This window comes from Notolepis coatsorum (genome assembly GCF_963971535.1).
Source record: "Notolepis coatsorum genome assembly, chromosome: 11".
Classification (NCBI taxonomy): Eukaryota; Metazoa; Chordata; class Actinopteri; order Aulopiformes; family Paralepididae; genus Notolepis; species Notolepis coatsorum.
This window is the reverse complement of record NC_140175.1, coordinates 90,724,266-90,739,362: the sequence shown is the minus strand read 5'-3', so window position 1 is coordinate 90,739,362 and position 15,097 is coordinate 90,724,266. Positions and strand designations below refer to the sequence as shown.

The 15,097-nt window shown below is 41.6% G+C and overlaps 1 protein-coding gene across 1 annotated transcript in view; it reads right to left on the bottom strand.

Annotated features, from left to right (window-relative positions):
• The window catches only part of tmem38b (transmembrane protein 38B), a 56,318-nt gene extending 41,558 nt beyond the window's left edge, over positions 1–14,760 (bottom strand). Inside the window, exon 1 of the mRNA XM_084325511.1 lies at positions 14,301–14,760. Coding sequence (XP_084181637.1) covers positions 14,301–14,424 — 124 coding nt within the window. The 5' untranslated portion in view covers positions 14,425–14,760. The remainder of the gene's footprint in view (positions 1–14,300) is intronic.
• Positions 14,761–15,097: the final 337 nt, after the last annotated feature.

Below are 15,097 nucleotides of genomic sequence, written 5' to 3'. Positions count from 1 at the left end.
CAGGGATAATAGTGGACTTCTTCAGGCAGGTGGGGATGACAGCCTGAACTTTTGTATAGCATCAATGCTAGCTGGCTGGCTACAGCTTTATTTACTAAATTATGGAGGCTTTTTAATCGTCAAGGTAAGAGAGGATTTGTCATGATCAACTGAAGGCGTATGCTATGGAACAATATGTGCTTGGGTTTTCAGAAAAAGGCCAACTATGACGCTAATTATTTAGCTAATATTGATAGCATAGCTTGCTGGCTATAACAATGGAGGATGGTATTCCTCCCTGCGGGACCAATATTATTCTATGACAGCCCCGCCCCCATTCGCTAACCAACCAATCACTGCTACGCAACATCAGCGCAAGGTTCTTCAGATTAGATTTGAGAGATGTACGCAACATCCTCGCAACACAGTCTACAAGACCCTCTGCAACAACCGTGTTGAAATCGCGCTGATGTTTTGTTGCAGTTGCTTTGAAGTTGCTGTAGCATGTAGAGATGTATCAACACACCAGAGGGCACCTACCTAGTGTAAGATATACACCTCAATATCATAATGTACAGTATCAACACATCAGAGGGTACACCACCTACATCTCAGTATCCTAACTTATGATCCTGTGTGTGTTGCATTAGAGACTTGGCTGAGATTAGCGTTTCAGCCTCACAGTCTTTCCCACAACAGCTGATCAATTATTCAGCCAGGGAGTGTGTCCTCTGTGTAGTGTTTTCTTCACACACACACACACACACACACACACACACACACACACACACACACACACACACACACACACACACACACACACACACACACACACACACACACACACACACACACACACACACACACACACACACACACACACACACACACACACACACACACACACACACACACACACACACACACACACACACACACACACACACACACACACACACACACACACACACACACACACACACACACACACACACACACACACACACACACACACACACACACACACACAAAGAGGGAGGAAGAGGAGGGAGATGGAAGAAAGAAAAAAGAGAGAGAGAAAGAGATGTGGGTGAATGAATGAAGGGGAGAGAAGAGAGAAGAGGAGCTGATCAGCATGAGGGAGGTGGACTCACTCAGGCTCCTGCCATGATGTCCGTTTCATACGTCTGTTTCTATAACGACCCACATTATTACATAGAACACAGAGGGAGTTGACCTCTCAATCCCGTCCTCTTTTCTTGATCCTCCAATCGCAACGGTTGCTTTGAGATAGGTCAATTGTTAATACCTTTGCACACACACACACATGCAGACACATCATGCGTGCATGGGGGCACACACACTTTATACTTTCTTACTTTCTTTATCCTTTCTTATACACATGCATACACACACACACACACACACACAAGCCTTTGCGCTATCCCATGAAAGCCTCCTGATTGGTGCAGCGTCATGGCAGACGTTGTATGCTGGACACATATAGCTACTGTAAAACAAGTGAGCCATGTGGATTATTATAAAACAAGGGAGCTATGTAAGGGATAATGTATAGCTACGAGGTCATTGTCGCAAAATAATTGACCGAGACTGCGTTCTGGAACACCGAGGCGCCGCGCCGAGGTGTTCTAAACGCAGTTAAGGTCAATTATTTTCCGACAATGACCGAGTATAGCTATACATTATCCCTTACATAGCTCCCTTGTTTTATAATAATCCACATGGCTCACTTGTTTTACAGTAGCTATATGTGTCCAGCACATTATCCCGCTTATTACAGGGATAACTTACTAACACTATACGTAATTAATTTTACACCATCGACAAGACGAGATCAAATGCAGACGCAGTTGTTCTGTTGCTCCTCTGTCATCGGACGGCAGGTGTGTGGACTTGATTGCACCTGATGTAGTGCAGCTGTGCATATGGTAAAGCTTCGTGACTGCGATCAAAATGCTTGATTGTGATTGGTCAATAGCGCTCTGTTGCCCCTAGCAGCGGTCATTATTGCGCGTTGCCCCTAGCAGCGGTGAATTATCGAGAAATAATTGACCGCTGCTAGGGGCAACGGAGCGCTATTGACCAATCAAAATCAAGCATTTTGGCGAATGTTAAAAACGCCATGTAATAATATCAAATAATCAAAACGCAAATTGCCTTCATGCCAGTCATCAATTGAGGGTCAGTTTATCAACAGACAACTTATAGTAGGTGGTATTTTAACCTATAATATGCCAAATACATGCAGAGGATCAAGCCTTCAACACCCAATAAACTGGTCTGGATGGTATCGACCATATTACTGTTTTGTAAACAATGATGACATTTTGGGACGAGTGTGCAATTCGGATCTCTCCCCCCGAAAGATGTTAGAAGAATCAGAATTTCCCCTGCTATTGGCCAATTAAAACATACTGACATACATAAACTGATTGGTCATCTCTATGGCATTGCATAGGCTACTGCAGATGAGTGTAAACGGTGCATAGCATTATTTATAGACAATCATCTGCAACAACAGCAAATGCACAATGTTAATGGCTACGTTCTCTGAAATAGATGGTTTAACGAGGTTGCATTGACCCTTCAAGACGGTCTCTGGGGCAGCGGTGGGCTAAAGGTGAGAGAAGCAGGTTTGTGGTGGACCGCGTGGGGGCGGTTGCCAGTTGGATCCCCGGATCGGAAGGAAAATGAACAATAACTCTCCTCTCCCTCAACAACTATACGTGCTGCTCATACATGAAAACGTTCCTGGTTTGGTGTTCTTTTATTGTATCCAGTAGTGTTGTCACAATACCAAAATGTTTACTTTGATACCGATACCAGCCTAAGTATCACGTACCGGTTCTAAAACGATACCATGGCAATCGCACATTCACTCAACTCATAGAAAATACAGCATCAGGCTATTATTCTAAAAGTATCAATATTAATCAAATGGAGTATTGGTTTTTAACAGCTGGGTATCGCAATACCTTTCTAGTATTGGTGTATCCTTGCACCTAGTGTCCAGGCTCTCAGCCAGACTCACATCTGGTGAAAAGATAGATTATCCGCTCAATTGCCCAAGAGAAAATGTCACGTCATCCTCACATAATGATCACCAAAACAGTGTAAATAGCCTAAATACAATAATGACAAGATAATAGGTCCTCTCTGTCAATTGGGGGTAATGAGTGCTTATTTTCAAGTAATAATTAAAGATAATAATAATAATATAATGAGGTTTTTCTTTGATTGGATTACTTAGTTTTAGTTTTTTTCCATCAAAGCCTTACAGCCAGACACTTGTTCTGCAGTGTCACTGATCAGACAGAGAGCGTAGAAGTTGGAAACAGAGGGGCTTTTATCCGGTGACTCTTAGCAGCGTGTATAGTCGTCTGTGATGCGCTTCCTGTGGTTAGTTACCACGTAGTGGTTAATGCTGAAGGGGACGTTTGAACGTCGCTGCAGAGAATGTTACCCACAATCTCAAGATTCACAATTGTTTATCGTCATGTGCACAGTTAAACAGACAGTTTGCCGTACAATGAAAATCTTACTTTGCTAGTCCGCCCTTCCCACAAAAATCACACAATACTTACCTTAAACATATTTAAATACAAGCGAGTGCTAGAAAATAAGGTACATTTTTTTTAAATAGATAAATATAATACAAGGCACAGTGAGTAACATTGCACGTTCCGATCAGTATTTACATATAAATTGCGGTGACAGTGGGTCACAGCAGCAGTTAAAAAAGTGTCTTTAGTGATTCATAGTTCGGGGGAAGGGTGACAGTCGACAGATGGAGGCAACTTCCCTCCAAATTACACACTACAAGCTGGAATCAATACAGGAGAAAGTAGGTTCTCATGAAGTAAATACTCACTAAATAGTCACTCATGAAGTAAATAGTCATTAAATTAGTGGCCTGAAGACTGGACTACGCTATCTATTGTCATGAAGGAGTAGGTTATCATGAAGTAAATAGTCACTAAATAGTCACTCGTACGCTATTTACTGTCATGAAGGAGTATAGCTTCTCGTGAAGTATATAGTCACTCTTTTTACGTCCCACAGCAGCTGTAGGCCTGTGGGTTCACGGGTTCAGCACTTTTACAAATAGTAAACAGAAGAGTTGCTTTGTCAACACCTTTATTTAGCAGAGTCAGCAGCACGCCCTGCTCACCGACGGGCCTCTTGAGAAGCACTGAAGCTGTGTTGGTGTGCAGAGGGTTCTTTGTCTGTCTATGAACAAGCTGCAAAGTCAGCATGTATTGGATCAGCGTAGAAGCTGCAGATACATGTATACTATTAGATCAGATTAGAATGTACAGTACAACGAAAAGAACGAATCCAACCAGAGTGCAAATGTAACAGTTAACTCCTTTCATGCTCTGCTGAGACACGTGACGTACAAATGTACCCGTCATCTGAATGTGTCTCAGAACAGGATCATCCTGTTGCTGACGCAACCTGGTCTCAGTGACATCAAGTTCCAGTCCTGTATCTGGAAATATTGGTACAGTGCCCTGTTGTAGAGCTGCTATTGGTTTATGTTTTTATTTATTGTGATGTCATTTGTTGATTATGTTTGTGTGTTTGTTTTTTACTCTGTGGACCCCGTGTCTGTTAATAAAGATGATTGAGTAAAGTGCAATAGTAATATACAATATACAGGTGATTAAACTGGGTATAAAATATATAAAGTAGTACTACTGAGTATAGTGCTAATCAAATGTATGTACAGAGTTGTAGTATTACTATGTACAGTGATACAGGTATAAAGACACTATGGTAGTAAGTCGTACTGGTCAGCAGCGTAACTAGTAGGTAAGGGATATGTACAGATATAGTATATACAGAAAATTATTATATGCAAGTATACATATATATATATATATATATATATATATATATATATATATACAGTATATACAGCATTATTGTACATGCTATCATACAGTGTTGTATGTGTTATATGCAGGTGTATACGTAGGTATATAGAAGGATTATATGCAGGTATATTCAGACAGATATGGATATATATAGGCTATGCTGTAAATATAAATATATAAATGTATAAGTACGGTATATACAGAGCTATTGTACATGCCATCATACAGACTTATATGGGTAGACTATAGTTTGAGGTAGGTAGTTGTGATTTTTAAAATACTTTGTACATTGGATGTGCAGGATTCAAGGAGTCCCTTCTGTTTCTACTAGAGCTGTTTTAGAGCATAAAGCAATCTGTTTGATGAAGACCAATTAGGATTTTGACAGCTCGTAGCCTTATCTAATGAAGCTCAGACCAATTAGGAATTTACAGCTCTCATAGCCTTGTCTAATGAAACTCCCAGGACAGAGTAAAAGGAAGCAATTGAGTGTATCTCTGTATTCAATCTGTCCAAATTGAGTGGAGTCGAAGATATACTAACGTTACAGATAGACTAAATTGTAGTGTACGTCATGGAAAGACTTCATATTATCACCCCCTTCCTCTTTTGTGATGGATGATATTTACCTGCTGCTGAACACACAGTAGTAAACGACTTGTACACAGTAACTGGACTAGCCCTGTTTACAAGCTCCTACTCTAGCCATTACATCTGACAGGTACAGTATGTAACCATCAACAATCCAAAACAAGGTATCAGAGTCTGGCCAGCAGAAAGGTTGACCAGTTTACATTTTAGTCAAAGGCACCAGTCTTTTGGTCTCTTGGCTACGTACACAGTATACCAGGCCCAGGCTAAACACGTCTTTACAAGATCCTGAAAGGGTCGTTATCCTCCTGTCATTTACATATGGACAGATATCAAATGTGAGGAAGAGAGATCTCTCTCTCTCTCTCTCTTAACGTTGTTATATTTGTTCTTTGTATGTCTTTTAAACGTGCTAAATAAAATAAACTAAACAATCCATGTTGTCTTTCACTCGCAAGTCGCAATCTCCCAACACTAGGTTAACATGCTTCAGCCTCAAGACATGTGGAAACCAGGGCTACAATAAGGCAGATAATGTACATGGTTTAGCCTATAGCCAATACACTAGTAGCAACCATTCCATGCTGACAACATGGTGTTGTAAATATAACTGTGTGCTACTGTGTGCATGATCAGTCTGCATTCTACTAGAGGGCAGTCAGGGCACGGGACAGCCCTGTGACCGACAGATTCTGAAGTCTGCCCGAGGAGAGCTTAACATCTTATATCACACACACACATGCACATGTCAGCTAGGCCTTTGAGTGGACTATTAAAGAGGAACACAGCCCCAAATTAAGAATTCCAATATGTTATTTCCATGGCCTATGGAAAGTTTAATCAATATGTGAACATGAGCTAGTCTCTCCTAGGGGTGGGGGGGGGGGGGATCTATACAGCTCTATATTGCATGCCGAGACACTGACGGCAAGTAGCCTATCATTATTTTATCAACCCTGCATTTTGCTGCAATAAAAATGATTGGAGTGAGGTGAACATTCATTTTATTAGATACAACAGATGTACACAGTTGTATATATATATTTCTATTGCAGATATTGACAACGTTTTCTGTTGAGGCATTAATTAGCAGTTGAAAAAAGGTTGTGACTTACAATATCGTGATAATATTAGTTAAAGTTAGATTTTGTGGACCCACAGAATGTTACATTTTTTATACCAAAATGAGCTTCATTCTATAGTAGTGTCCTCAGTGTCACCTTTACCACCATCTTTCCCAATTCATTATCTATGGAGCAGTTTCAAACGTTATACCTAATGACGAATTTGAGTTTTAGCACTCTAGTTTTTGGATTTGGGAGAGTTGTTCATGTTCACTAGTATATTTTGGACTGTCTTAGACCATAGGAATAACATGAATGAATTCTTAAATGTGAACGTAGTTCCCCTTTAACCTATGAATGTACCACGATTACAAATACATGGCAGAAGATCCAGACTACATCTTCCATGTAGAATATTGTCTTACATGAGTTGTTACGCTCCCAAACAGGAAGTCTAGGCGTGGTCTACTTAGTCCTGGCTTCAAGACTGGTCCACTGAATGACATAACAACCACCAGGCCACTTCCTCTGGTCCCTGTCCTGCCATTTCCCATGTGTCCCATCATCTGCTCAGAATAACTCCCGACGCTACTGACAGTGTAGTAAAGTGAAGTAGACACACTGACAGTGTAGTAAAGTGAAGTAGGCACACTGACAGTGTAGTACACACAATGGACCTCATTCTTGAACACAGTTACGAAAAAGTTAAGAAGAAATTTACACACAGTTCGCGGGACAATTCTGGAATTCCTGAATGGTTTCTTATCTGGGATTCGTAAGCTAAGAACAGGGTTTAAGAATGCGGAAAAGCAGTCGTGGATAGGCCATTGCTGGTCTGCCCAACACCATTGGCGCAATTGAATGCATGTACACATGCGCATCAAGGCACCCTCCCCAGATGCATTTCCATATCTCAAGATAAAGCAATACCACTCCATCCAAAGTTCAAATCATCCGCGTCGCCCCGAAACCACATGCTCAGCGTGGTCGCCCGCTTCCCAGGAGAGGTGCACACGACTCCTACATCTTACAAAACAGCACCGTGGGTGTCTGTGTGCACCTCGAGCAGGTCAGTATCTGTGCGTAATTAATCATTCCCGCACACAGTATAGGCTTCTGTTCTTCTAATGACTTGTTTTATTAGGAGATCGTGGATATGTGCTGGCGGCCCCCTGGTTGATGACCCCCCACTCACAAACCCCCAGACGGAGCAGGAGGTGGCCTACAATGAGAGCCGTGACGCGTGCACTCGTGCCACCGTCGAGCACAGTGTTGGACTACTAAGAGGACGCTGGATGTGTTTGGACGCGGCAGCTGGCACACTGGATGTGTTTGGACGCGGCAGCTGGCACACTGGATGTGTTTGGACGCGGCAGCTGGCACACCTCAGACAACCCCCGAGCCCGCTGGCTCTGTTCCTCCTCTAGTGACCAGAATCTCTCACCTGTGTTTTGCGATAATTTTTTTGGACTCTGATTTCACACGACAAGCCCAATTCTTTTTAACTTCAGCAGCCGCTGTGCGCCCCTCTCCTGACACCACGTTAGCCTCTCCTGACATCTCGTCCTGTGTCGCTTTTATTGCGTGGCCTGTTGTACCCGCATATTGACACTACTAAATAAAATGTCACGCTTATTTTTCTACTCCTTGCAACACTTAGGTCTGCGTTTACTGGTCGGTGCACCATCGGTGTTCGCTTTCCGCTTTGACATGGTTTTCTGTATTGCATGAACAATAATGCTGTAAATACCATATATATATATTTATTCTTAACGTATATACTGTACATATATGTATATATCCACATCTGTCTGTACATACCTGCATATAATCCTTTTTTACATATCTTTAGATACTATATATCTGTATATACCTTACCTACTCTTACTAGTTACACTGCTTATTACGATTATTTCCTGTTGCAATGTTTGCTAATGCAGTAGTAGACAGGAAATACATTTGGGTCCAAACTGTTCGCTTCCAACCAAACAATGTGAGGCTTTAGTGATTTAGCTCTTTTCCTTTTTCCTGTGCATGTCCTAAATGTTTTTTCAGTCCGGTGTTTTGTTGAACGATATTCTTTGGTTCTTCTTCTTCTTCTTGGATAAACAGCATTTCCATAAAAAATACAAAAGGTCTCAGAGTGAATTGTGAGAATCGTAAACAGATCCAGCATTGTCTATATTTAGACAGCGGGTCTAAGTATAGAGAGGTGGAATGGAAGATAAAAGCAGGATATATAAAGGAGAGAGAGAGAAGGGGGAAACTGCCTGCAAAATTCCTTTCCTTTCTGGGGGGAAGAGCTGGGTCTGACTTGTGTCTCCTGAGTGCTTTACATCTTGATGTATTTTTTTCAGCGACTCTGTGGAAAAGGTTTATATAAGGTTTTCTTCTTACGTCAGAGGGTTCTTTTATAATCCTCTTCCTCTTCCTATTCATCTTCATCCTCCATGGGATTTCCTCCAGGACTGCATCGTAGTCATATATCGGTTGCTAGAGTCTAATAAGAATAGTTGATAAGAATTGTATTTGTTGATGAGTCGCTTATAATGGGTTGGTTTTTTTTCATACTGAATTAGTTCTTCTATCCTGGAAAATGACACGTGTGTCTCTGCCAATCACAAGAAAAATCACAAAAGTCAACTATGGATTTATTAAGATGAAGTCAGACCTAATTCCTTCTTTAGTGACACTGTGCCTCACCTCACTCATACAGACCTCTGCGCACACACACACGCACACACACACACACACACACACACACTGAATGGGCCTCTATATTATTGAAGTTGACATGATTCATTAATTGATTGATTGAACATTTAATTAACAGATTGCAGAATGGGTACAATACAGTACAGCTCAATACACACAATTGTTAAGGGGATGCAGACCAGAGAAAGACTTTCGTCTTGTTTACATCAGGGTCCCCCATTTTCAATTCATCATAACATACATGACATACAGATAGACAGTACTGCTACATGATACATCTATACATTTATTATGACATACCAGATTTACAAATACAGTACTTTTTTTGTGATACAAAAAGAGTCTAAAAAAGAGAGTATATACATTTGACGAAGAAACTGTACATTGGAGGAGGTTGGGTAGGTGGGGTTGGGGGGGGGGACTGTACATTGGAGGTGGTGTGGGGGGGGGGGGGGGGTGGGTAGGCGGGGTGGGGTAACTGTACATTGGAGTATCCACAAAACCTTACTAGGTCCCAAGAAGAGGGTCTTGTGTATTATTGGGTTAGTACGACATTTACTGTACATTGGAGGGGGTTTGGTTAGGATATTTACAGAGGCCAGTTTCGAATTGCAGACACACTTCCTCATTCAAGAGTCATGGCAATTCACACGCAATATACAGTAGTCATAATGTCACACATAAACAAACATACATACACAGTACACATACAGTAGCTACATACGGTAGACAGATACAGACACACACTAGGGCTGCAACTAACAACTATTTTTATAATCAATTAATCTGATGATTATTACTTTGATTAATGGGATTAAAAGAAAGAAAATATTCCTCTTGTACGATGCTCTTTCAAACAACTTGACAATTTGATGGTTATAAAACAAAAAGCTAAAATAAATGCCTGCTGCTAATACATCAAGAGGGCAACAAATGTAGTTATTTATTTTATAAAGTTCACATAACAAGTCTTTACATGTGTTCTCAAAGCTAAAACACGTTGAAGTCTTCAGTTTGAGCTGAATGGTTTAAATAATAATAAAGGAAAACATAAAGGTGCAGCATAACATAGATCCAACCATTTTTACAATCGATTAGCCTAGTTGTCGATTAGTTGTTGCAGTCCTAACACACACATGCACATGCGCGCACAAAGGTGTCTCTCTCTCTCTCTCTCTTCTCTCTCTCTTCTCTCTCTCTCTCTCCCTCTCTCTCTCTCCCTCTCCCCTCCTGCTCTCTGTCTCTGGGCAAGAAGGATGGAGGCAGAGAACAGGGTTAAAAGGCCATGGGAATTCAGATGCCTTGCAACTTAAGGCAGGTTCTAAAATAGACCACTGATATACGACAGAACTAAAATGGAGTCTGTGGACTAGAGCACGACTGATACTGATATTTGGAAGTAAAATTATTCTGATATGCATTATCGGCCGATATTCACACACATTTTAGTCATCAGTGTTGTGACAGAGATATATGTACTGGGGGGTGGGATATTTTAACCAAAGAAAGTTGAACAAAATGTACTGTGAATATATATATACGGTATGTCTGTGTGTGTGTGTGTGTGTGTGTGTGTGTGTGTGTGTGTGTGTGTGTGTGTGTGTGTGTGTGTGTGTGTGTGTGTGTGTGTGTGTGTGTGTGTGTGTGTGTGTGTGTGTGTGCGTGCGTGCGTATAATAAAAAAGGAGAAAGAAAGGCTGAAGTAATCTATTCATACTGCATGCAGAAAACTAGTTTGGGCCTAATTCTGCATGTGACTAGCATAAATTAGCCTGGCTGTAAAGAGGAGTCTTATGTAGCTCCATTAAGTCAAGTCATGGGCATACCATAAAAGTTATGCTAGCTCAAAATAGCTTAACTTTGGAGCAAAATCTACCCCCTTTGCCAGTGGCATGACGTGGCTGGTACCTTTGGATTCCTCAAGATTCTTCTAGTTTCATATGATACCAGTATATTCACGCTAGCTTAAGAACAAGCCCGCTAGAACCCTTTAAAAGGCGGCTAATCAAACAGTGGAATACCAGTAACATAAGATAAGATATTCCTTTATTGATCCCCTTGGAACATAAACACCAATATATTGATATATCGGTGATAAGCCAATATCGACCGACCGATATATCAGGCTCTAGTGTGGACACCAGCCCGTGTGTGGGGATCCGTCACCATTTATGTGTGGAAGGTTGACCCTGGGTGCAGTTAAGGTCCACCTGTCCCTCCAGTCACTAGCACAGTGACATAACCATATTTGGCTGAACTCCGGACTTTGCCTAAACCGGTACTATGCACTCGGGCAGACTGCTGCGGCAGGCTATTTAAAGTTGAGATTATTTCCCCTCACTTTCGTTAGGGTTAGGACTGACCACAGTGGTCGTGGTTGTGTTTGTGTTGTCTGTGAAATCAAAAGATGAGGTATCATCTTGATTCATCCATCATTTGTTCAGGGTTTCCTCCGTAGGCTAATCGTTTTGTAGCAAGGGGGGCAGGGCGGATTTGTTCCACATCCAAAGACCTGTTGCTCTTACAGCAGTTCGGTTCGAGTGCAGGTTGTCACTAAATGTATATGAATTTGGACACCCGATTATGAGAAAAAATAAATAAAAAAGCATTAGGTCTAAGTACCGGGCCTATATACTTGCTTGTGCTTTTGATGGGAATGTATATAATTTCCTGTTTTATGTAGCTGTGGTGGTTCCAGTGTTGTAGTCGAGTCACTAAATCTCGAGTCGAGTCTCGAGTCCCCAGTGTTTGAGTCCGAGTCCAAGTCACCAAAGAAGAGTCCAAGTCGAGTCCGAGTCGAGTCCCCATTACCAGAGTCCGAGTCCAAGTCACCAAAGAAGAGCCCGAGTCAAGTCCGAGTCGAGTCCCCATTACCAGAGTCCGAGTCTGAGTCATCAATGTTGAGTCCACTCCACTCTGGCAGTCAAAGAGCTGACATAAAAATAAAAAGAAGTCTATTAAACATAAATTACACAGCGGTCACCGTTTCAAAGGGGGTTTATTTACTTTGTGACACAATAGCCAAACAGATTATTGCCATCAATATATACCATCCGAAAGCAGTCAATGCTTGAGTCCAAGTCTGAGTCATCAGTGCTCAAGTCCAAGTCGAGTCACGGGACCTGAAAATCAGTCCAGTACAACACGGTTCACCAGGGTGAATTACTGCAGAAGAAACACTGGTTGTAGTCCAGTCAGTAACCTGTATCACTGTGACCCGGTTAGCCTCTGTGTTCTGTTCCCCTGTTTGTGTGACTGCCGTTTGGAAAGTTCTGTTTGTGGGCTGAATCAACTCATGGATAGATCCAGATCACCAGTTGTATAGGCCTGTATCTAATTAATCTGGGTCATGTAGAAACACCCCCGGGGGAGAGATAAACAGGGGAGCTGTTTAATTATTGACGGGCCTCTAGTTTTACATCCAAGAGAATATCATATCTCACACTCGCTGTATCGTCATATCTATAGCTTTTATCTCAGTAAGGCAAAGATCTGAGCAAAGCTAAGATTGGTATGAAACACATCAAGTAGCCTAAGGCACTATGTGTCTTCTTAACGCATGGTTATTATAATATAGTTACAGCTGTTTGGATCAAGACACAAATTAAATGTACATTAAATCAGAATAGTTCGATTTAACTAGATAGATACATATAATTGTCTTTGCTTCCCTTTGTTTATGCCCACTTCAACGTCTGTTGCACGTCGGGCCATCCTCGTTGGGGGGGATCTCTCAAATGTCCATCTAAAGTTTCTTCTCTCTTTCTCTGTGGGAGTTTTTCCTTCTCTTCATTAGGGGTACGCTAGGGGGGTTGTGGGCCTGTGAAGCCCATTGAGACATGAAGTAATGTGATTTTTGGGCTGTACAAATAAATCTGACCTGACTGGACTGATTATCCCTTATACTGTACCTAATCTTACTAGTTACACTGCTGGCCAGTATGACTTACTACCATAGTGTCTTTATATACATGTATCACTGTACATATTAATGCTACAACTCTGTACATTCATCTGATTAGCACTATTAGTAGTAGTTTTTTTTTTTTTTTTTTTTTTTAGTCATAAAAAAAAGTACAATATACATCATCATTTATCAATATTTGATTATTTACAGTGACTGAAAAAAGGTACAGACTGAAGCATAGTGCTTATGCTTTTTTATATCCAGTTTAACCACCTGTAGCCTACATTGTATATTTCTATTGCACTTTACTGTATTACATTTGCACTCTGGTTGGATGCCAACCTTCTTTACATTGTACTGTACTTGTGATGTATAATGACAATAAATGTGAATCTAATTGAATCAAACTTTGTTTAATGTTGTCATTATTTGATTAGCTGGATCCGGGCAGGCTGCCTTAGTTACACACCGATATTCAAATCATTATCATGCAATAGAGGATACAGGCTAGTCTTCATTTAGATTGGATTATATAGAATAGAAGAGAATAGAATAAATGTTGTGGTTAAATTCATACCAATGGAATGAAATAGAATATAGTAATCGAATAGCCTACAATATAAGCCTACACAATAACAGTAATGGTACAAGATAATAGGCTATAATTAGGCTACACGTGTTTAGCCTATCCACACATAGTAGAATAGAATAGAATAGAATATAAATGTATAATAGGCATCTAGGTTAGCCTATTATCCACAGAGAGTAGAATATAATTATAAATACATGTCAGGGTAACATTGAAGAATATAATAGGCTAAACAACATAATAACATAGATAGAGTACAAAAGAACATGGAATAGAAAAGTTAAGAGGTTTTGTGGTTAAAATAAAAGTCTCGCAAAGAATGAAGTTTGTGAACTTGGAAAACATTTTCCAGACTTCAACAGCGCCTGCCTGCAGGCTGAATGTTATTAGTGTCACCAGGCAACAGCAACAGCTTACCTGGCTGAATGTTATATCATGTCACCAGGCAACAGCAACAGCTTACCTGGCTGAATGTTATATCATGTCACCAGGCAACAGCAACAGCTTACCTGGCTGAATGTTATATCATGTCACCAGGCAACAGCAACAGCTTACCTGGCTGCTCTCTCAGCGCCATCACGGAGACGATGTAATGAGCCATGTCAAAGTATGGAAACATTGACAGGCTGGCCAGTCCGTGGGACAGCTCGTCCAAATTCAGCATGCCGATCAGATCCATGGCTTCTTCTGCTGCGAGTCTTTACAAAGTTGACAACACCGGCAACTCTAGTTACTCTCTCCCTGTGGGGTGTTGTTAAAGTTACGACATGTAACCGTCCGACTCCGAGCATCGGTGCAAATCCTTGGGTTTTTGTCGCCAGGCTGTCAAGTCCTGCGTCCTGCGCGCGCACCCCTCGTAAAAAACAGCTGTGATGATGATGATGACCTCACGGGGAGGAGGAGACGCCAACAACAACACAGCTGGCTAGTGGAGTCTCGAGATCTGCCAAAGGATGGGCGGCATTTGTGTTTGCCCCATCATCAAACGGGATCGGAGGTATCGTCGGCCCACAAAACAAACGCGGGATTCCTTCCTGCTACGTGTTCCGCCATTCTTGTGATGCGGCGGGTGGAGCCAGCCAAGCCGAGACGCGCACAGGACACATCGAGGAACCGTGGCCAATCAGACCTGTGTGCGTGTGGCTTTGTGCATTGATTGATTGATCGATCTCTTTCTTTCTTTCTCCCTCTCTCTCTCTTTCTTCAATTCAATGGGGCTTTATTGACACATGGGAAACATACGTTTACATTGCCAAAGCCTCCAATAGTACCCAGCTGCAGCTCCGGAGACCAGCGCTTACAAGCCCCGCACATACAAGCCCGCACATAGCAACCCCTCGCTTCCATTGGCT